This window comes from Anabrus simplex, chromosome 10, assembly GCF_040414725.1.
Source record: "Anabrus simplex isolate iqAnaSimp1 chromosome 10, ASM4041472v1, whole genome shotgun sequence".
Taxonomy (NCBI): Eukaryota; Metazoa; Arthropoda; class Insecta; order Orthoptera; family Tettigoniidae; genus Anabrus; species Anabrus simplex.
Window position 1 is genome coordinate 28509545 of NC_090274.1, and position 23383 is coordinate 28532927.

The following is a 23383-nucleotide window of genomic DNA, read 5'->3' on the forward strand; positions in this document are numbered from 1 at the left end:
CGCTTCGCCCCTGACAATATAAAATGCATACAGTAGAATCTCATCTGTTTGGCCCCCTTTAGCTTGGATTTCTTGTTAGTCCAGATCAAATTTAAGTAAGAATGTTAATAAACTTTGTTTTATGCAAAAATGATTATTCATTCATTCTGCACAACAAATTAATTTAACATAGATTACATAACAATTTCTGAAACTATAATATAAGAGTAAATAACATGTTTAAAGAATTTCACCTTATTTTCTTGACACAGCATAAGCCCTAAAAGCCTAAATCATATCTACAATTATGGGGCATGAAAGCATCAATGGTAATATGTTTTAACTAAAATACTATACTGTATGCATTATTTTATATACTATATTACGGTATGTGTATTATGTATAGTATGGTAACCTTAAACTGTTTGAAGTGGGTCACCTATTATTTCTGTAAAGATAGATGGCAAATTTCAAAAATATATAATGGCAGTTTTTCCCCATTATTTTTCTAACTAAGATACACATATGAATTTGCCGAAGTCCTAAGTCAGAATTACATGATGACCCATATAGGGTCGAAACTAGTCCCTTGATAATATATTGTAATGTATTTATAGACATTGCAATTATTGTACAGTATTGAGTAGGTGGAATAAACTTTGTAAATTATATGTAATCTTAATTCAATACGGAACCAATAATGAAATTTATAACCTTGAATCCCAAGGGTTTATCATCACTATAATGCACATTATATTCATATATGACTATTCCGTGTTTCTATTTACTATAAATCTTTATTTATTGCTCCCTTGTTTCACATTGCCGTTTTCATTTTGTGTTTTAATGTCTATCGTATTCTTTTTCTGCTCCCTCTCTCCCTATGACCTCTCATTACGTTAAACCCAGTTTGTATTTGACTTTGTGTCTTTCTTTCAATTACTTATCTGCACACAGTACATACACTCACCGAATAGTTATTACACACTTGTCGATCCAGCGCAACCTTTGTCCTCAGTTCACCGCTATCCTTGTCAATGGTGAACTCTGCCGTCTCCTGGACATTTTCGTTATCCACTTTGAAGTGGTACCGAACTCTTCCGTTCTCTCCGTGATCCTCATCTGTCGCCTTCACTGTCAACACCAGGTAGTTGGCAATGCCAGCATTCTGTATTAGTAAATACACATTGCTACACAATCTCCAGGTCTTATTCAGCAACATACAATCTCTCTCTTAAAATTAATATACCATGGTAATAATTACAAGAAGATTATAAGAGGGGATCTGGATAAAAATCGGCTTAATGGAGTTTTAGGTCAAATGAATTGAAGATCTTGCTGGAATAAGGGTGTAAGCAACAAATCTATAATTTTTCAGGAGAGAGGAAAATTAATTTTGGGGTTTATTTCATAGTATACACGACTTGAAGTAATTGCACATGCAAGTGCACAAATGAGTTCATCTATTAAAAATAACTTTTAATGTTATACAAATAATGTATGAACTGGAAGTAATACAATGGAAAATAATTTACAAGTATATCTTATTTTTTTTTTTTTTTTTTTTTGCTATTTGCTTTACGTCGCACCGAAACAGATAGTTCTTATGGCGACGATGGGATAGGAAAGGCCTAGAAATGGGAAGGAAGCGGCCGTGGCCTTGAATAAGGTACAGCCCCAGCATTTGCCTGGTGTGAAAATGGGAAACCACGGAAAACCATTTTCAGGGCTGCCGACAGTGGGGTTCGAACCCACTATCTCCCGATTACTGGATACTGGCCGCACTTAAGCGATCTTATGTTTGTATATAACAGTAGTCCGGTTCTGTGGCTAAACGGTTAGCGTGCTGGCCTTTGGCCACAGGGGTCCTGGGTTCGATTCCAGGTAGGGTCGGGAATTTTAACCATCATTGGTTAATTTCGCTGGCACGAGGGCTGGGTGTATGTGTCGTCTTCATTATCATTTCATCTTCATCACGACACGCAGGTCGCCTACGGGTGTCAAATCAAAAGACCTGCACCTGGCGAGCCAAACATGTCCTCGGACACTCCCGGTACTAAAAGCCGTACGCCATTTCATTTCATATAACAGAAGAGAAATCCTGTACCTGTACATGCACTAGGAACACAAATGATAGCAAATAATATTAGTGTAATAACTAGAGGACCCGTGTTGCTCCGCAGTATTTGTTATAAATAGGTCAGGTAACTCTTCTTAATATGCCTCGTATTGTTTAGCCTGTAATTTTCAATGGTTTTATGAACCCTTAATAAGAAGCGTTTTATGGTATGCCACAGTTCGGAGTCAGAATTCATCATTCTGACATCATGCTGTCTGTTTGGTAAAAATCTATCAATATATTTGCTTTTTTATCCTGTTCTTGATGTAAAGGTTGGTATTGTGTCGTAGAAGGCAATGGTATTTTCAGCGGCAGCTCTTCTATAGAGAACGGTTGTCTTGTGAGCTCATAGGTTAGTCTTGATGGAGCATTTTTTTGCCAGGCAGAGAACTTTTTAAGATACATAGCCTTCAGTCTTTCTAGTGCAGGTGGGTTATCCTTCGATAGGTGTTCCCAGATAATGTCTAAGGCGAATGTCGTTTTTTACATAGAGCTTTTTCTCTTAGCAGCATGTAAGTTATTAGGAACACACTGCCATCTGTTGAATATGTTTGGAAGCTGGGAAAAGTTAGAGAATCAAAGAGTATCTAGCAGGGAATAGTACCTATTCTTCCATGATCAGAGGAAGTGTATACTCTGTGGCTTGACAGGTAGTAATCAAACATGGCTGCATGCAATAACATTACTAAGAATGGAAATCACATATATCAGAATATTAATGAAAGTGTTAGTCGCTTAGCAACCTACCTGCTGAGTACAGAATGTATTGCAGGCTAGGGTAAGCCTACACGTGCAATTATTGGAGCGATTATTAAGTGACTTGATTTTATGATCAATCAAAGCTGGCTGAACTGAGAGACCTATCAATGTCTCATGATTCACCGGCATGTAATTCTGGAGAGAAAAAAATGAAAAATGAAGCAATTTGGTCCAGTAGAACGGATGGACTAATTTGCCAAAGCTGTTTTTAGTAAACTCTTATTATATAAATAACAACAATAAAAATGTCAAGAACATATTTCAAAATAGAGATGTGATTTCGTCCATGGTCTTTATTTAAATGATCTATTACACCTGGTGTTTACTGATGTTCCGTCCTTACACCGTGGAAGATGAAGTTCTGCTGGCTGTAAACTAGCTCGAAGTTTAAGTGTAAGACATAAGATGACACCGTAACATAGATGATACACTGCGTTTTCACTGAAATCTCACTTTTCAAAAATTTGCTGGTTATACATCCTTATTCCGGGGAGGTCTTCAACTATGAATGGCAGCCTATACTATGACTATCAGATAAACATCCAGATATGCTGCAGTTTTGCAATCTGGAAGATGTAATTGTGTACTGAAAATCGATTTTAAGCATGGTCCTGTTATTTAAAGATAAAAATTTCATTTTCCGCATTGAAAAGTATCACAGTTAAAATTGAAATAATAAATAAAGAGGTTCAACCTATTCAATACAAAATAATAAGAAATGCAGTGATTACAATCTTATTTAATAATAATAATAATAATAATAATAATAATAATAATAATAATAATATTAATAATAATATTAATAATAATAATAATAATAATAATAATAATAATAATAATGTCATCACTGTATTTCTTATTCTTTTGTATTGAATAGGTTGAACCTCTTTATTTATTATTTCAATTCTAACTATGGTCCTGTTATGCAGAAAATGTAGCTACATTTTTACTGCATTGGCAGTATGGTTACTGAAAATATGGTGAAATTTAATGCGGTGGTATACCTGTTCCCCGGTATTTTGTTTGTTTTGCACTATTTAGTTTGAAATTACAACAGTCCAATATTGGACTATTATGATGACATAGTGATCTGGGGAGTCAAAAATACAGAAGTGCAAATCCAACTAGAGGCTTTAAATGACAATATTGAGAAATACGGTATGAAAATCAGTGTGGAGAAGAGCAAAACAGTGATGATGACAAGAGGGGAAAGAAAAGGAAATAGAACTGTTAGTATAAGGGGAAAAAACCTTGAGGTTGTTGAGTGCTTCAGATATTAGGGAAGTGAAATAATGGAAGATGAAAAGTTGGATAAGGAGATCGGTAGAAGGGTACACGTGGGAAATACATTCTACCAGAGTGTAAGGAATTTGGTGTGGAACAGAGAAATGTATGAAATGTAAAGATAAGTACTATGTCCCTATATTAACGTAGCCATCAGACACTTTGATATTGACAGCAAGAGATGAGAGTAAAATTCAGGGCAGTGAGATGAAGTTCCTGAGGAGTACGGTAGGAAAGATAAGGTAAGAAATATTGGGATCAGAAAAGAAATAGGGGTAGGAGAACCGAGTGGTAGGATGGAGAAGAATAAATTGAGATGGTCTGGACATGTTATGAGGATGGAGGAGGGAAGGTGGTAACCAAAACAAGTGCTGGAGGCTAAGAAAGAGGGAAAGAGGGCAAGAGGGCAGCCCGGAGCAAGATGGATGGAGTCTGTCAAGAACAGTATAAGAAAAAGAAGACTGGAATGGAATAGAATTACTGAAGAGGAGTGGTATAAGGAGAGGTAACGGTGGAGAAGTGCCATCAGCACTCCGACCTGTCAGGAGCTGGACAAGGAGAAATGATGATGATGATGATGATGCATGTGGAAGATCCAGCCAAGAAAAGAATTACAACTGAAATCTGCACATATGAAGAAACTTACTGAGACCAGATAGTTGGACTCAAGCAAGAATAGTGTATTAAGAAGGAACATGGATTGGAACACAGTTAAGAAGCAGCAATGGTGGCTGAATAGAGGAAGATGGAAAGGTGCCATTAAAATCTTGAACAAGCTGGAAAAGGGAAATTGATGATTATGATGATGATGATGATAACAATAACAATTTCGTGTGGCTATTTCTAGCTGAGTGCAGCCCTTGTAAGGCAGACCCTCCGATGAGGGTGGGCGGCATCTGCCATGTGTAGGTAACTGCGTGTTATTGTGGTGGAGGATAATGTTATGTGTGGTGTGTGAGTTGCAGGGATGTTGGGGACCAGCACAAACACCCAGCCCCCAGGCCATTGGAATTAACCAATGAAGGTTAAAATCCCCGACCCAGCCGGGAATCGAACCCGTGACTCTCTGAACTGAAGGCCAGTACGCTGACCATTCAGCATACGAGTCGGACATTATGATGATGAAGAAAGATAAGGGCATCAATAGAAATAAATAACAGATGAACACAAGGACAGGTCAACACGGAAAGAGTTTACAACACTGGTGACCGTGAACGACTGCGAATTGGCATCTGCTATTCATTTGAGCACTACTGTACAGAGCAAAGTGAAATGAAACAATGACGCATAACAACAGCTTACAGAAAGGTGGTGAAACCATGCAACTCCTACCCCCTGTAGGTGGAGCGGTAGAATAACATCCACGGTATCCCCTGCCTTTTGTAAGAGGGGACTGAAAGGGGACCCAGGGGCTCTTTACTTGGGAGCGTGTGTTTGCAACCACTGGGCCATTAGCTGAGTCCTGGCATTGCTTCCACTTACTTGTGCCAGGATCCTCACTTTCATCTATCCTATTCAACCTCCGTTGGTCAACTGTAGTTGTTTTCTGACCCTGACGCTGTAAGTTTTGCAAGGCCTAGGGAGCCTTTAATTTTCACGCCCTTGGTGGTCCTTGTCTTTCTTTGGCTGATACCTTCATTTTTTAAGTGTCAGACCCCTTCCGTTTTTCTCTCCGATCAGTGTTATATAGGGGTTAGTTGCCCAGTTGTACTTCCTCTTTAAAACAATAATCACCACCACCAGAGATGCCAACTATTACAATTCAATCATAATAATTATGAATTACCCATCATAATTATGCCTTTACGAATCACACACCACAAATTACGATTTTTTGTTGATTTTTAAATCTAAGTGTATGAAGTGTTCAAAAGGATACACAAGGAATGCCATTACAGCTTGAATTCTCAGAATATTATTTTCCTGTTCCTCGTTTAAGAATATTTCGAGTTTTCATGCGCCGAACGCAGTGTATGCTTCCAGTAGCCTACCAGAAAAATAGGCACCTGTGAAGTGGTATATCTTGCAGAATTGTTGTCTCTGTTCATCACATGATCAGACTTCCATGCAAGTTTGTTAGTTCTTTTGTCTTTGTTTTGGCGGCAAATTAGTGACTAACTTCATTTCATTGTGAATACTGTGTGCATGACTGTTGAAGAAGTATTTATTGCGATTTTGATTGCCAAATTTACATATATTGCTCTTCTAGGATACATGCTAATCGTGTGTTATGAAATGCGAAAGGTGAAGCGATTTCTTGTGCAGGAAAATACGTGTGATGACGTTACCGTGACTAGTGACGCTAGTAATAAACCAAAAATAGTTCAAAAATTTAGGGAAGAATACTCGAAAGAATGGCCCTGTTTACTGCATTCCTCAAAATCTCATTCACACGTATTTTGTAGTGTGTATAGCAGCAAATTTTCAGATGCGCATGACGAGGAAGAACAAGACTGAATTCTGTGCTAATATGAACACCGAACTGTTAAGTGCTCTGTTAGTACAGAGGATGCACATGATATAAAAAGAAAAAGCATGTCACCAGTGTACGTTTACCAAACAGGAACTACAAGCTGCTAAGGGAGCAACTACAGAACTCGACAAAAGAAATGATCCTTCAACCTCCACTCAGATATGTACTGCAGATCACCTGTTACTTTAGCAGGTAAGAATCATACACACTTTATATGCCAGTCTTTTTATATGTTGCATCTGGTTGAATTGTATGTTGTTCATTGATTTTTCAATGATATATAAGTTAGTACAATCTCGAAAAAAATATTATGCGGCTGCCCCCAACCCCCCAATACCCTAACGGCTGCATTATGAATTGCCTTTCTTGAAAGTTGGCATCTCTGCACCAATGAGCCCAAATTAGCACACTGGGGAAAAGCGCTGGCAACCAAGAATGAGTTAGCTGGAAAATGTATGAAAACCTACAACCTGTTTTCCATTCAGTGACTGGGTCAGGGATGGAATGAATGAAGCCCCCATCTTGCGGCAAGGATGGGAATTGTGCCGGCTGCTGAAGCCTGTCGCACACCTCTGAGGCAATGATTAATAACTGAAAGATGACAGGGAAAACTGGAGTACTCGGAGAAAAACCTGTCTCGCCTCCGCTTTGTCCAGCACAAATCTCACATGGAGTGACCGGGATTTGAACCATGGAACCCAGCGGTGAGAGGCCGACGTGCTGCCGCCTGAGGCATGAAGGCTCGCTAGCTGGAAAATGTATAATTTCCCATTGGAATTGGAATAAAATAATTGCTGTCCTCGATCGGTTTCACTTTTTGAAAGCCGAACCATGCTTACAGAAGAAACTCCATTATCAATTAGGGGTCAGTACTGAGGCATGTGGGAATAAACCTAATAGAATAAAATGAGGAAACCATCACTGTATTATCCACACTCAATTTATTCAGCCATTATGTCCAATTACCTGCCAATTTTGACACAGTATATTGAAGGCCAGGCTCTGCCTGTCACAAGCCTGGACAAAAGATGAGCAATACAGGAGTAGTACTTCTTTTTTTTTTTAAATCTGGTCCAGCTGCTCCATCATGTAGCACCTTGTAAGGCCTCTTGCTAGGGTGATTGTGAAGTCTTTACTCGCAACTTCGATAGAGGAGACCTTTGGAATGGCACAGTTGGCACATGAAGCAATCCAATCCTCAAAATGCTGCTCTGTAGATGAAGTAAGGGACTACAAAATGCTAAGGGAGTTCACTGACAGAAAAACCATCAACTGTGTTCAATATAGGATGTCAGTAGAAGAGGAAAAAGAGGGATTGCTTCCAACAGTAACAGAGAACTCTGAGGCTTGTTTATTCCCACATTCAGCCTGCTGGAATGGAGAATCAATGATGATATGTCCAACTGTCTCATACCATGATGAAAGTTAAATCTATATATCCAGCCTATGCTCGTATTGAATGACAAATCTCCCCCAAGCTTATTGTTCATATCACCAGCTTTTGCAGTTATTATTGCTAGTGAAAGGGTAATCCCTTGGCTCTGGGCTTGAACAAACCAGCAGAACATTATGGTGTTCAACTGATCATTTTGCAAGCGATCACTCTGCTGCTGGTTACTTGCCATTTGTCTGCATCATGTCTGATACCACAAACTGGCACAATACTTAATCACATTTCCTTAGGCTTCTAAAACATCTTCATTATGCTAAAGAATACAAGGCACATACCTCGGGAACCTCTATGGTAGCATTATTAAATGCTGGCATGATGAAGACAGGTGCATGCTGGTTCACGTCCAGAATTCTCACGACAATGGTGGCTCTGTCGGCGTGTATACCACTGCCCATACCATCTCTCGCTTCAACCACCAAGTGGAATTCTTGTGGCTGCTCGTCCAGAGTTGTGGTCGGATATAATATTCCCATCACAGGATCCAGGTAGAACACATCTACGAAACAAAAGATTACAGGTAATAATTGAGGGGCAATCTTGATAGATCTTCAGTCTTGATGTAGGAAGTGTGGGATAAGAAGAAAGTTTGATAGAAAGTTGAGTGGAAATGGTTAAAGATAGGAGCTCATCTTACTGAGTGCAGGTATGATTTATATACATACAAAGGTACCTGAAATTTTGCCTCAAAAGAGTTCGTTTTTAAGAGCCAGTAAATATACAAATATGATTCCTATATAAATGGGATACATATTTCGAGCTAACTCTGTTCCCAGCGTTTTACCCCCGTGAGCCAATTTGGGATCTTCAGTTGGTAACTAGCACACCTACCAAGACGCATAGCTAGTGCATACCATGCAGGCCACTGCATAAGCTATTTGGAGCTACAGGCAGTATGCACTATGAGAGATTTGGTCTCTTTTATAAGAAGGGATGCTAGCAGCCATGCATCTTGGTAGGTGTGCTACCAAATTGGGACACAGGGGCAAAACGGCAAAATGCTGGCAACCGAGTTAGCTCAAAATATTTATCCTATTTATATAGGAATTTATTCATCATCATCATCATCATCATCATCATACCCCTCCAGCGTGCTGGGTAGGGTAGTCATGAACGAGCCTTCACCGTCGTCGTCTGTCCAGAAATGCCTTCTCTCTCATCACTGACTCCCAATTCCCTCCTCTTCTCTCCATATCATCTCTCAGTTGGTGCAGCCATCTCTTCCTAGGTCTTCCCACTGGCCGTCTTCCTTCAACCATTCTTTCTAGGTGTGCACGTGGTGGTTCACTTTACATTCCCATACCATGTTAGTCTCGAAGTCCTTACCTTCTTTTCTATCTAGTCCACTTCCAGTTCCATTGTGCCGTCATCATTCCTTACATGGTCCTTGCATATTTTTTGGAGGATAGTTCATAGAAACTTAATGCTTGCAATTTACTAACTTCTCTCTCTCAGTGTACATGTTTCTAGACTGTATGTGAGAATGGGCACAACGAATGACTTATACAGAGTCATCTCGTTTCTGTTACGAGGCTGTACAAGTTGGAACTGCTAGACACTCTGTTAACTATTTCTTTATCTGCAGTGCTCCTGCTGGAAATTATACTCCCGGGGTATTTGAATACCTGTTTACCTTGAATGTTTTCACCTTCCAGTTTTATGCGGCAGCCAGTATCTTTCCTACTCATTTTTGATGCAACAGTTTTTGTTGTGCTAACTTTAATCTTATACTGTTTGAACTTTGCTATCCAGCCTAGTTTGTACCTCTACCTCTCATCAGATGGCTGCATCATCAGCAAACACCAATGTGTGTAGTTCTCCATCTCATTGTCTTTCTAGATTTTTAAGAATACTGTCCGTGACAGTAATGGATAGTAATGGTGAGAGTGCGCTCCCTTGTTGGACACCTGTGTGGTATTAAACCATTCGGAATGGCCATCCCCAACATGCACACATCTGCTACAGTTGAAGAATTTACTCATTCATGACAAATATTTAACCCTAGAATGGTAACAAGGAAATTTAACGCTTATTGGTAACTATACGCTTTCAAGGCGTACACGGCGCAAACCACGTCTGTACTGTCTCCTTTCTTTTCTCAAACGTTCTTCATGTTAACTACATCACTAAGTATAGAGGTGAATTCAATTATATTTTCTTTCTGAAACTTGAATTAATTATTCTATTTCCAACACAAGATATACAAGGCACAAGTGGTACATAAAAATTAACACCAGTAAAAAACTAGACTCTCAAGACAGTCTTACTAGCTTGTTGAAAGTAAATTCTTATTCCAGAAGTAACTCAAGTAAAAGAAAAAATAACCTACAACAAATTTGATAAAAACTCATATGAAATAAACTAGAAAGAATCGCACCAACTGTTAGCCTTCAACTCTTCTAACCCAGTAGGCAGTGTTACCTTACACTACATGCACACATTGCTGCTGTGTTCACCACAAATTGACTTCTTGCACTTGTGACAACCCATCTTCATCATTCTCCTTTTCTTGTAGGAGCAGTAGCTACAGTACTTCCTCTTGAGGTTTCTGTCCATTATTTCTTCAACAACAGGTTCACACACATTCCCCAAACATTTCTGGATGCTGTCCCTAACTGCATGAGGCATGTGTGGTTGTTGGAGCCTTTGCATCATCCAAGACTGATCAGACAGCTTGACTAGAAAATTGAATCTAGATAATGGTCTCGTTCCGTCCTTATATACGTCTATTATTGGTAACAATGCGTCTGAGAGGCGTATAAAACTTCACATTAAATGGTAACCATGCGCCACTCAGGCGCACTACATTACGTAAGAGGGATTGTTACTCACCGAACGTGGACAGGAACACGGCTGAGACGTGACTGACACACATAGAGGGGCTGTTTGAAGCATAGCTGGAGGGTAGGGATACCCTGTCAAGGTCACTCACTTTGGCGGGCATTTACATTTTCGTGTACGTCTATGAGGTGTATTGTTACCATTCTAGGGTTAACCACACCCAGGTGACTGGAGTGGGACATTGATGATGATGATGATGATGATGATGATGATGATGACAAATATTTCAGGTTCCCTATAAGAATCAAAATCTACATCATCTGATGGGCTAGCAAGCATGAATTTTCAATTTTAAAAGTTATAAATGAGCAAAACTAAAGCAAACAGATTCATACGAGACAGACATTCTACATCTTATGGAAACTCTAACTAAAGAAAAGATTAAGCGCAGTGCCCTAGTAAAGAAAGTCCTATGGTATGTGTGTGTGTATATGTTACCAAGTTCTGGTAATTTGATTCACTAATGGTCACCATTATGATGAACTATTCAAGACAGAAATAAGCATGGAAATTCACTGTCACTAATGTGTGCTATAAACTAGAAATGCTTTTTGCACATAATGTAAAGCAAAAATGTTATCATTACTCTATTGGGGATTGAAATGAAATGAAATGAAATGAAATGAAATGGCGTATGGCTTTTAGTGCCGGGAGTGTCCGAGGACAAGTTTGATTCGCCAGATGCAGGTCTTTTGATTTGACTCCCGTAGGCGACCTGCGCGTCGTGATGAGGATGAAATTATGATGAAGATGACATATACAGCCCCCGTGCCAGCAAAATTAACCAATTATGGTTAACCTTCCCAAACCTGCCGGGAATCGAACCTGGGACCCCTGTGGCCAAAGGCCAACATGCTAACCATTTATCTATGGAGCTGGACGGGGATTGAAATATGTTTTCATGTTACATGCACAGTTAAGTTAGATTAGGTGACTGTTTGAGTAAGAAAATCAGAACATTTGTTACAGAAGCCTCTGGAGTGGTATTACAATTTTTGAGAATGAAATTGAACATGCACATTCACATAGTATCAGAATACGAAAATAAATAATGAGTAAGCCACAGTATGGAAATCATCCCTGAAAACATAACTTTTGAACAAACTGGTTGCTGTTTCATACAGAGGGATTTTTTGTTTTGTTTTTGTATCTTTTCGGACTTTTACACAAAAAAATTAATCACAAATAACTATTATTCGCTATAGCGAGTACATTTTTTTCCGTTATGAATTTTCACCATAACAGTCCTCTGCTGTACTATCAAACATCTTCTCTCATACCAAATCCTGCTGTGACCCAAGTTCTTTAGAGGCTTGTAAAAGAAAGGCATCAATACAGATGCCATTGCAATTCCAGTTTTCCCAGAATAATTCTGATGCTACAATACTATCAACAATGTTATTTTGTAAGATGTCTTACGATTCTCATTTCCAGAGATGATAGAGTAACGCAGAGCTCCATTATCCCCTTCATCAGGATCTTCCGCCTGTACCTGTGCAATGGGAGAAGTGGGGGATACTGGCAAGTTTTCCTTGATCGTAATATTGTAATGGTGCTGGTGGAAGTGGGGAGCATTGTCATTTACATCCAACAACTTGATACGGACCTGAAAAATACAGAATAAGAAAAATAATGTGTCACTAACAGCTTGCAATATAATAAATCTGTCTGCCTCAAAAATGGCAAGAATCAGAATGAGAACAACGACAGCAATAAGAATACTCTGGATGGATTTCTATGTCTATCAATGAATAACAGTTCCTAAACATATTTTTATGTAGAATTCAACACAATAATCTGTTTATTTCTACCAAGTAAAGTTATACATACAGACCGTTATGCCTTTCAGCATTCAGTGTGCAAGCCTCTGTGAATTTACTAAACGCTGCCACAATCCTCTATTTGTAACTAGTTCTGTGGCTTCATTCAGTTCTATACCTCTTATCTTTAAATCATTAGAAACTGAGTCTAACCATCATTGTCTTGGTCTCCCTTTACTTCTCTTACCCTCCATAACAGAGTCCATTATTATCCTAGGTAACCTATTCTCCTCCATTTGCCTCATACGACCCCACCACCAAAGCCAGTTTATGCATACAGTTCATTCCTAACTGAGCCTTTACTTCTGGTAATCCCCAATAGAGCCATTATTTCACCTGCTTGTACAGCAATCATTCTCACTACTTTCATGTCTGTTACCTCTAACTTATGAATAAGATATCCTGAGTCCACCCCAGCTTTCACCCCCATAAAGCAAAGTTGGTCTGAAAACAGACTGATGTAAAGATCGTCTAATACTAATTTTCATTATTTGATTTTTTTTCCCAGTATATCACAGTTTTGTCATTTGCATGGATTTTTATGTCCATCCAAAATTACAGGTTTAAAGCACATGTTATATTAGGAAAGTCAACTTATAAATTTGCTATTTGAGTTCATCCCAAATGCAGTGGAGACCTGTCATTTAAATCCATATGATTTTAAAGCTTAAATGCAGTGGAAAAGATGATGATGGTGATGATAATCAGTCTGGATCAATCTCATGGGAGACCAAATACCACCTCTATACTACAGTAGTATCTCCTGAAGCCTTATATGGTGCTGAAGATCCAAACAAAAGAGAGAATTCGTATGAAAGATCCTTGGCCCATGTCAAAATTCTGAGGGTAAATATTGTCTGAGGTCAAATGCAGAGCTGTGCTCTAAATTTGAAAAACTCACTTGTTATGAGGAAGCAACATCATCTGTTTTATGGTCATCTGTCTCGAATGCCTAGCAAGACATTTTTTTTTCAACAATTCATTTTACGTCAAACTGATACAAATAGGTCTAAAGGAGATGATGGGAAAGGAAAGGGCTAGAAGTGGGAAAGAAGAGACTGTGACCTTAATTAAGGTACAGCCCCAGCATTTGCCTGGTGTAAAAATGAGAAATGATAGAAAACCATCTTCAGGGCTGCTGACAGTGGGGTTCGAACCCGCTATCTCTCGAATGCAAGCCGACAGCTGCTTGACCCATTTGCACACCCACTTGCTCAGTACGAGAATATCTTTAAGAATCCTTCATCTTCTCATGACTTGAGAAGATAACACTCTATGGGCATCTGCAGTGAAGGAGGTTCTGAGACACAAGAAAGAAGTGACCTGGGTACATGGGTTAAAGAATCTTCTGGAAAGAGTGAGAAAACAACCTGGTGAAAAGTGGCCCAAAGAGCAAAGAACTGCATTCTCCATCAAGATGCAGTACTGAAAATCCAGGAAGGCTGTTCAAGGGTTAACAGTGGTCCTAAGAGGCTGAAGCTATATTTAAAATAAATAAATATAATTAGAAGAAACCTGGAGTGCAACACAGAAAAAAATATAACACCTATCTATGAGAAAAGGAGCCATCTCTGATAGAAAATGATAAACACTCAAACAGTGTAGTCGCCGTGTATGATCTGCAAGCTGTATTGCCATGTCCTACAGGAAGTGCTTCATCATTTTACTATGTATCAAAACTAAATGTTTTCACTTTAACAATGTATCAGCTGCAAACTAATGACAATTGCCGTTATGTATGGCACGAGGGGCAACAATTGTGGTCAGATAAAGGAAAATGAAAAGATGCCATCAACATCCCAACCTCGTGGAAGTTGGACAACAAGAGAGCTCCACATCTGTAGACTATAAACATACTGATTACTCACTGGTACAGTTGCTGTTCGGAAGGTATCTTGGGGAGCACCATCACGTGCCATCACTTGTATGGTCAACTCGGGCAGACGTTCACGGTCCAGTAAGTCTGTGTTTTTGACTGTGATCTCCCCAGAGTTATGTGCTACACTGAAGTCCTGGCTGTGTTCACCAACAAGGCTGTAGGTAACAGTCCCAAACACTCCATCGTCTCCATCTACTGCATTCACTGTAGCGACATGCGTGCCGGCAAGAGCATTCTCGAGAAGCTCGGCTGTGTAGGAGAGCTGTGAGCAGACAGAGAGGAAACTCATACAATCATCATCAGCAACCAACTCCTGGGATACAAACAGTTATCACGCATGAAGAAGGAGAAGAGGTTAATAAGGAGGAGGAGGAGGAGAAGAAGGAGAAGAAGAAGACGTGGATATAGGAGGAAGAGGTGAATAAGGAGAAGAACAAGAGGAGGAGGAGAAGAAGAAGAAGTGGCTGGAGGAACAAGAGATGAATAAAGAGGATAAAATGGAGCAGAAGAAGGTGAGTGGAGGATAAGAGGAAGAAGAAGAAGTGGCTGGAGGAACAAGAGATGAATAAAGAGGATAAAATGAAGCAGAAGAAGGTGAGTGGAGGATAAGAGGAAGAAGAAGTGGCGAATAAGGAGGATAAGAGGAAGAAGAGGAGGAGGAGGTGAAAAAGGTGAATAAAGAAAATGAAAAAAGGGAATAAGTAGTAATATAATAAGATTTAGAAGAGTGAGGAGCAGGTGAATAAGGAGAAGAAAAGAGGAAGGGGTTGAGAGAGAAGAAGAAGAGGACACAGAGGAGGAGAAATAAAAGAAGGGCATATAGAAGAATTTTTATGTTATTGGTTTTACATCCCACTAACTAATTTTATGGTTTTCAGAAATGCCGTGGTGCCTGAATTTATCTTGCAGGAGTTCTTTTATGTACCAGTAAATCCATGGACACAATGTTGACCTTTTTGAGCACCTTCAAATACCACTGGACTGAGCCAGGTGCCAACTTGTGCTCAGGTCAGTGCTCTACCGTCCGACCTACTCAGCCCACCAAAAATAGGAAAAGGAGAAGGAGGAACTACGAACAAAGAACATCTGAAAAAATATCCAGAAACGAAAGACTAAAGAATGTGAAAAATCAAGAAGGTTCAGATCATTCAACTAGTAATATACCGGTACTGAATAGTAGGCTACTAGTTCTCTGAAGGCTACTAAAAAGTCTCTCAGAACTGGGATACTAAATGACACCTATATAGATTAGCGAGTACATCAGTTTCTAAGATGTAAGGCCTATGTCAAAAAGTTAGAGAAGATGATTTTCTAACAGTATTTACCCTCAAAGCCGGCCCCGTGGTGTAGGGGTACCGAACCTGCCTCTTACCCGGAGGCCCCGGGTTCGATTCCCGGCCAGGTCAGGGATTTTTACCTGGACCTGAGGACTGGTTCGAGGTCCACTCAGCCTACGTGATTAGAATTGAGGAGCTATCTGACGGTGAGAGGATTCATCGTGCTGACCACACGACACCTCGTAATCTGCAGGCCTTCGGGCTAAGCAGTGGTCGCTTGGTAGGTCAAGGCCCTTCAAGGGCTGTAGTGGCATGGGGTTTGGTTTGGTTTGGTTTGGATTTACCCTCAAAACAATAATCACCACTACTACCTTTTCTATCCTAGGAATTAGATGCTGATGAGTTCCATACACCCCAAAAATTGATCTACTTTCATAAAGTTTAAAATACAAAAGAAAAGGAATAGTTCTCTCCATTTTACCTGCGAGAACACTGGATCCATGTCGTTGGTGTTTATAATGTTGACGGTCACTTCAGCTGACACTGACTTTTGTGGTTCACCAGAATTACAGACCATCACCGTGAAATTCAGACTCTTGACTTGCTCGTAATCGACGCGCCTCCTGGTGCGCACAGTACCTAGGGAAATACAAATGGTGTGTGTATTGGGTCATTTAAAATTATAATCCCTAAAACAAGAAAATACAGATCTAACAAAATACTACTAGCTGCACTTCTTTAAGAAATTGCTTCAAAAAATCAGATGTGAGTCATATTCAAGCTTTTCATATTGAGGTCTCGTAATAAATTCTTCCAAATGCGCATCAATTTGGCAAGAACAGTACTGTAATGTGTAACAATTTCTGACAAAGTTGTCTCAGCACTTTAGAGATTACATTTTTTAATCCAAGTCCTGAATCATCTTACCTGTTCTATTATTGATTTCAAAATATTCCCTTTCAGGTTCTAGAATGTAAGCTGCTACCTCGGAATCTCCATCAGCTGCAGCAAAGGTACCAACTACTGTGCCAACAGGCTGCTCCTCCAAGAGGTCCACGGTAAAATTTGGTGACTCAGGAGACCACGGTTCAGCAAATACCAGAGTGTTATCGTTAATACCAATGATGTTGATAATCAAAACATCTAAGAACAAAAAAGAAGCTTTTGATAAAAATTGAATCAAACTAATGCATATAAAAAGCAATAAACAAATGGCAAAATAAGTCACAAGTAGAAGGATAACAGGGTAGAAAGGTGTGGAGATTGTTCTCATCCTTTACTATCTCCACATCTAGTACACTCATAAAACAGGGTTGCTTCTCATGAAAACAAGTCTATAAGTTCACGGTAGGAGCACACCGAAATATATGGAAGCAAATCTAATTTCAGGAGTAAGAACAATTCATAGCTAGTATACTGTAATATGCTCGCATGCCTGCCATGTAAAATTGTACTGAAAACAGAACCATTCTGAAAAGGGTATATTACTGCCCTTATCAACAAGTGGTTTCATCATTAAAATTTAAAAAGTTTCAAGTTCTGGCTGATATTCACAATATTATAATTGAGATCTCTAATTTCAGTGAAATGGCTACCTACATTGTTTGGATTTGGACCAGAGACAGAACCCTAACCTCCAAAATTATCTTCAGAGAATGACTAGGAGCTGCCTTTGTGGCTCAACCGACAGCACGCTGGGCTCTGTGGTTCAAATTCTGGTCACTCCATATGAGATTCGTGCTGGACAAAGCAGAGGCCGGGCAGGTTTTTCTCCGGGCACTGTCATATTTCATTCCAGCAACACTCTCCAATATAATTTCATTTCATCTGTCAGTCAAAATCATTGCCCCAGAGGAGTGCGACAGGCTTCGACAACTGGCACAATTCCTATCCTCGCTGCTAGATGGGGGCTTCATTCCTTCCTTCCATTTCTGACCCAGTCGAAAGAGTGGAAAGAGGTTGTGGATTTTCGTTTTACATGTTAGCAAATATTTTGAGTTATTTTCTGCAAATCTTGTAGTAATTTCATTGCGATCACTTTTAATTTACACAACTTGTATGTCAATTTTAACTTAAAACGGTCCACCTTTTCAATACAAAATTGTTATAGTTTATTACAACATATATTTGCGGAGCAATTCAAAAAACTCAGCCGAGTCAACGCCACCTGGATGAAATGGCACTGAGTAAATGGAGTCCTGTGTGATCATTGGATGCCCTTATACCTGAAGTCGAAGGTATACAGAACAGTTGCCCTGTACAGATTGGAGTGCAGACCAGCAACAGGAAAGTACGAACAGGTTTTGTATACTAAGGAAATGAGAATGCTCCACTGAACCACTGGACTTGTGCAGTTCAATCATTCAAGGAACGATAATGTCCACTGGCAACTGAGAATCGTTTAGATGGTATGGACATCCTGTTCGCAGCAAAGAGTTCTGCAGCAAGAATGATGTCTTATATTTTAATGCCACCCCAGAAGATTCCTTGGATCGCTCTAAATGGAGATAGATGTGCTGAAAAAGAGGACCCTACTACTGTGAGGAAATAAAACTAGGATGATGATGATGATGATGATGATGATGATGATGATGATGATGATGATGATAATAATAATGGAATTCATGGAATTGTGTTATTGTTGTTGTTCTTATGTAATGTACGGTGTGTTTTAATATTATTTTATTGTTATACTCTTGTAAATAAACACTCCCACCATGATCTGTCCCAACTGCAATAGATTTGTTAAGAATAATAACAAAAAGACAGGTGATAAAAGACTAAGAACACAGAACAAACACAAAGAGAGAAAAGGGTCGCAGCTTAAATGAAACAGAATTGGCCTAAAACAAAGAATGACACTATTTATATTCCATACTGAGAACGTAAATGTTTGAAATAGCAAGTTTAAAGAATATGGACTAAACATTAGTAAAACAAAAACTGTTGCAATGACAATCAACTGGAAAGATTCAAACATTTTTCTGGAGGGAACTCTGTTACAATCTGTTTCTGACTTTAAATACCTTGGAAGTATCCTTTCAAAAGCTAACACAAACTACGAAATAATTAATAGGACTCAGAGAGCTTCTTAATTTTATTTTCAAGTGAGAAGTCTGCTCTGGGATGATAAAATACCTCAGAAAGCAAAGTTGACCATGTTTCATACCTAATTCATTCCAATTCTCACCTATGGACTTAAAACATCCAGTCAACAGAAATGAAATTCTTCAGAACAATGACCAAAAGACCAGGAAAGACAGGATTAGAAATGAAACAAACAGGAAAGAGGTTAGCATCAAAAGCTTTTAGGTAGACACAGACTACAATGGTTTGGACATGTTATGAGGATGGACAGAATGAGAACAGCAAGGAATTACTTTGACAGAGAAGTGAAAGGGAAGGGGCTTGTAGGGAGGCCAAGGAATCGATGGATAGACACGGTGGAATCAGAGGTCAGCAAGAGGAATGTCAAGTGGGAAGATATAGAAGAACAGAAACTATACTTTGACAGGAAGAAATGGTTGAGTACTTGTACACCACACCTGGGAAACTGGAGCTGGAAAATGATGACGATCATCCTCAATTAAATTCCCCCTCATCTTTCTTAAGACTTGTGATAAAATGTGGATGTGGTACTATTTCACCAGGCTCTGCTAACGGGAGTGCTTCTTCCTCTGTTAGTCCTCTCTTCAAAATGATAGAAACTAGAAGTGTCCGATATTGTCCCTATATATTTGGTTTTAATTACAGTACCTATTTTTTTTTTTTCAGTACATTCCTTATTTGAGTTGTGTATTCTTTAAATTCAAACATTTTCAATTGTAATCAAGGATAGTTTTACTATAAGGAATCAAGAATTCTATACATACTGTACCTTGTCCCTGCCTGGTTGTTGGAGAGGTGATGTCCGTGAAAAGAACTGTCAGTTGGACGACAGCAGCTACATCTCGACTCAGTTTGTTTGCTACTGATACTTCACCTGTTGAATGGTCTACACTGAAGAAGGTCTGAAATCATTAGCAGGAAAAGACAAATTTATCAAGTTATGCAAATGAATCAGGCAAGAAAGCTCCTCACAACTCTACTGAAGTTCTAGAGAAATTCAAACACTTAAACAGTACACTTTACTTACTCAGAAATTGCATGTCACAGATGGTATGAGAGGAAATAAATATTATTTGGACATATATATGTCTTAGAGCTGAGATGAAATGTATAACGTGATGTTACCTAGCAACAGTACCTGGAGAGGTGCACAGGCCGTGGATCTGTATGCCATGGCCATCCATCAAAACTTCACATCACAGCCTGCATGGTTGCTAGGTAACACACAGTTTACTGAAATACTTTTTTTTTTCCGTTTCAAGTCAATAACTGTTAGTTTCTTCAGTCTGCCGAAACTAATTTTGAATACATTTATAAACTACCTGAAAAAAACATATGGTAACAGAATTATACCTGAAAAAAGATGCTGTCATCTGATGCAAACCGATGTCTATGAATGTCTTTCTTCAGCTCTCCAAAGATATGAAAATCACATGGGGAGAGATCTGGGCTGCAGGGAAGTTGCTGAGAGTTTCCCAGCTAAATCTCTGAAGCATACTCCTCCTAGAGTTTGGAGTGTGAGGGTGGGCATTGTCATGAAGAAGGATAATGCCATTTGATAGCACGTCTAGGTGTTTTCACTTTATGGCACGCCTTTCTGTAACATGTCTCCAGACTGTTGTCTTTGATTATTGGCCCGTGAAGAAAGACATTCACTGACATGAGTTTGCTTCCGACAACAACGTGTGTAACTGGGTACAAATGTAATTCTGTTGACAGATTACCAGCTTTTTTAAAGCAGGGGACTAATCACCTTATCATCCAGTGGGATAAATGTCATAACAGTTCTGGGGATTACTTTTGAAAACTTTTAGATATGGAATCTTCTGCTATACTAACTTTTTTATTTGCTGCCTTAAGGAGATTGAAATTCTTGTGGACATTCTGGGATCTTGACTTTTTGTTGAACTTTTAAGGAAAACGCATCATTATAACACCCACACGTTAATTATGACAACATTGAATATTATTTCCAGGTATTTAAAGCAGTTCATGGTTTGGTGGACAACAGAAAAATTGACATCATTGCCTTCAAAAATAAGAAAGCTTTGAAAGCTATAAGTTGCAGCCCTCAGATGTCACCCTTGAGAAAAGGAATATTTACTTACCAAAAATTTCTTACAACAGAGATAAATACCAGCTAGAGGAAATCAACATAGTGGGTCTGATGATTCGAGCAAGGAGAACAATTCCCGTTTTTTCTGCCAATTTTTGGAAACAGATGTCTCTGCCAGTTACAACATCAAGGGAAATTACCATCATTGCATTAAATGTTTTCCATTGATAATTCTAAGAAATCATTGTTAAAGGTTACCATTTAAATTCTCAACTGTACCCATTTCTTTTCTAAAAATTAATGTAAAAGTATACTTTGTTGCAAGGCAGCCTCTGCTTGAGAGGAAGTATTTCATAAAATAAAATTATATAAAATTTGACAAATGAGGCAAATGGAGGAGGATAGGTTACCTAGGAGAATAATGGACTCTGTTATGGAGGGTAAGAGAAGTAGAGGGAGACCAAGATGATGGTGGTTAGACTCAGTTTCTAACAATTTAAAGATAAGAGGTATAGAACTAAGTGAAGTCACAGCACTAGTTGCAAATAGAGGATTGTGGCAACATTTAGTTGCCCCATGTTGAGAGAAAATCAGCTCGACTACCTGGATTTGTCCTTACCCTATTGAGGGTGGACCACGTTCTTTCAAGTCAATTTTTTTTTTTAAACCACCTGGTTTGGTTGTGTTGCATGTTATGTTGTGGTATTGAGATTAACATTTTTCAATCCATTCTTGTTTCCAGGTCTGCAGTAGGTTGAAATTACTTGCCTTTTTTTTACAGGTAGGTTTCATGATCACAGCCTACAGGTTACAGTACTAGTGTGTCCTGATGTATTGGCAGCTGGTCCTGTCCATGGGAGACCGATGTTACCCATGTTCATCTCAAAGATATTCTGTATGTGCCCTCTGGGTGGTGTTCAGTGATTAACAATTTCCTAGCAACCAAACAATCCTTGAGATCTCCTGGCTAAGAGTTCATTCCTCACCGTGACTGCCAATACATCAGGACACACTACTGCTGTAACCTGCGATTGTGAAACCCACCGTTTAAAACGGCAACTAAAGTAGAACGTTGATAATTCAAAATTGGTTAATTCAAAATCCCGCCTAATTCAAAGAAGCTCTCATTCCCGGAAACATGAGGTACGGTTTTGCATCTTATTTAAATTGTTTAATTCAAAATCCAGATGATTCGTAATTCGAAGAATAATGTTAGTCCCATTACCGAAATTCAGACTTTTAATTCAAAACAGCCTTTACATTAAAAAAAAAAAGTAATTTAAATTCAAAATTTATCCGTACTTTCACTCACTTCGGTGTGTCTACAGTGTGCTTCATATTTACTAAGTTCGAGTAAAATTGTAATTATTTTCTATTCAGCGGTTTAAGGAACGCCACAATATCACATAACAGGCAGTGTGCGGAGAATCAGAATCCAATGCCGACAGTTGGCGAGAAAGCGTGGCTCATATAATCAATTCGTACCGTATCCACCGAACAATATTGTCAATGCCGATGAAACTGCATTTTTTTAAATGCCAAACCCAAAAGGATTTATGGTTTTAAAGGAGAGAAGTGTCAGCTGGGAAGTTTTACAAGGGTGGGGGTCATCGTACTGTGTTGCTATGCACACGGAAGCAAGAGACTTTATCCCCTTGTCGTAGGAATGTTCGATAAGCCACGATGTTTTAAAGGCATCTGGCACTTTCCATGCAAGTACAAAGCATCCAAAAATTGCAAACAGTACAATAATCCAAAAAAATAAAGCATTTGCACAGGGGAGCCAGCATAATTTGTCCTCATCTTTGAATCGTGTGTTGGCATTTCTGAATTACTAATTGGTGGTTTATTTCTGTCTGAAAGACACATTCTACGCCACTAGCAACGCAGCTGTGCCTTCAGTGCAGTTTTTTTACATGGCAATGTGAAAGACATGGAAAGATAGAGATTTTCACTGTCTTGAAAACTTCATTCACTTAGCTAGAATTAAACCCTGTACCTGTGTAACCACAAATTTTACTGTCATCAAAGTGTTTACCTTAAAAAGAGTGTTATCTGTAACCAGCATTCCTTTTCTATCCAGAGCTGTGATAGGTTCTATGAGAGTGAAACGTAAGGCACTTGAGGTGTTCATGTCTGGATCACGAGCCTTCAGCGTGTAGAATACAGTGTTGGGCAGAGCGTCTTCAGTTACCTGAAAGGAAAAAAAATATGTTCATTCATACACATCACTGTCTCTGAACCCTAGGGTAGACACATGAATTTTGGTGACAACGGTCGTGTGGGGGACAGATGTTGCCTAAACATTTTTTATGGTATTTTGTGAAGAAATAGTTAT

General features: G+C 39.0%; 1 protein-coding gene across 1 annotated transcript in view; it reads right to left on the minus strand.

The window, feature by feature from the left end:
• Positions 1–23383, minus strand: part of LOC136881774 (cadherin-87A-like) — a 120807-nt gene that overhangs the window by 42848 nt on the left and 54576 nt on the right. Inside the window, exons 8-15 of the mRNA XM_068229320.1 lie at positions 23084–23239; positions 19759–19891; positions 16809–17024; positions 16363–16520; positions 14594–14866; positions 12325–12511; positions 8343–8563; positions 950–1147 (exon numbers count right to left, since the gene is read on the minus strand). Of these exons, the coding sequence (XP_068085421.1) occupies positions 950–1147; positions 8343–8563; positions 12325–12511; positions 14594–14866; positions 16363–16520; positions 16809–17024; positions 19759–19891; positions 23084–23239 (1542 nt within the window). The remainder of the gene's footprint in view (positions 1–949; positions 1148–8342; positions 8564–12324; positions 12512–14593; positions 14867–16362; positions 16521–16808; positions 17025–19758; positions 19892–23083; positions 23240–23383) is intronic.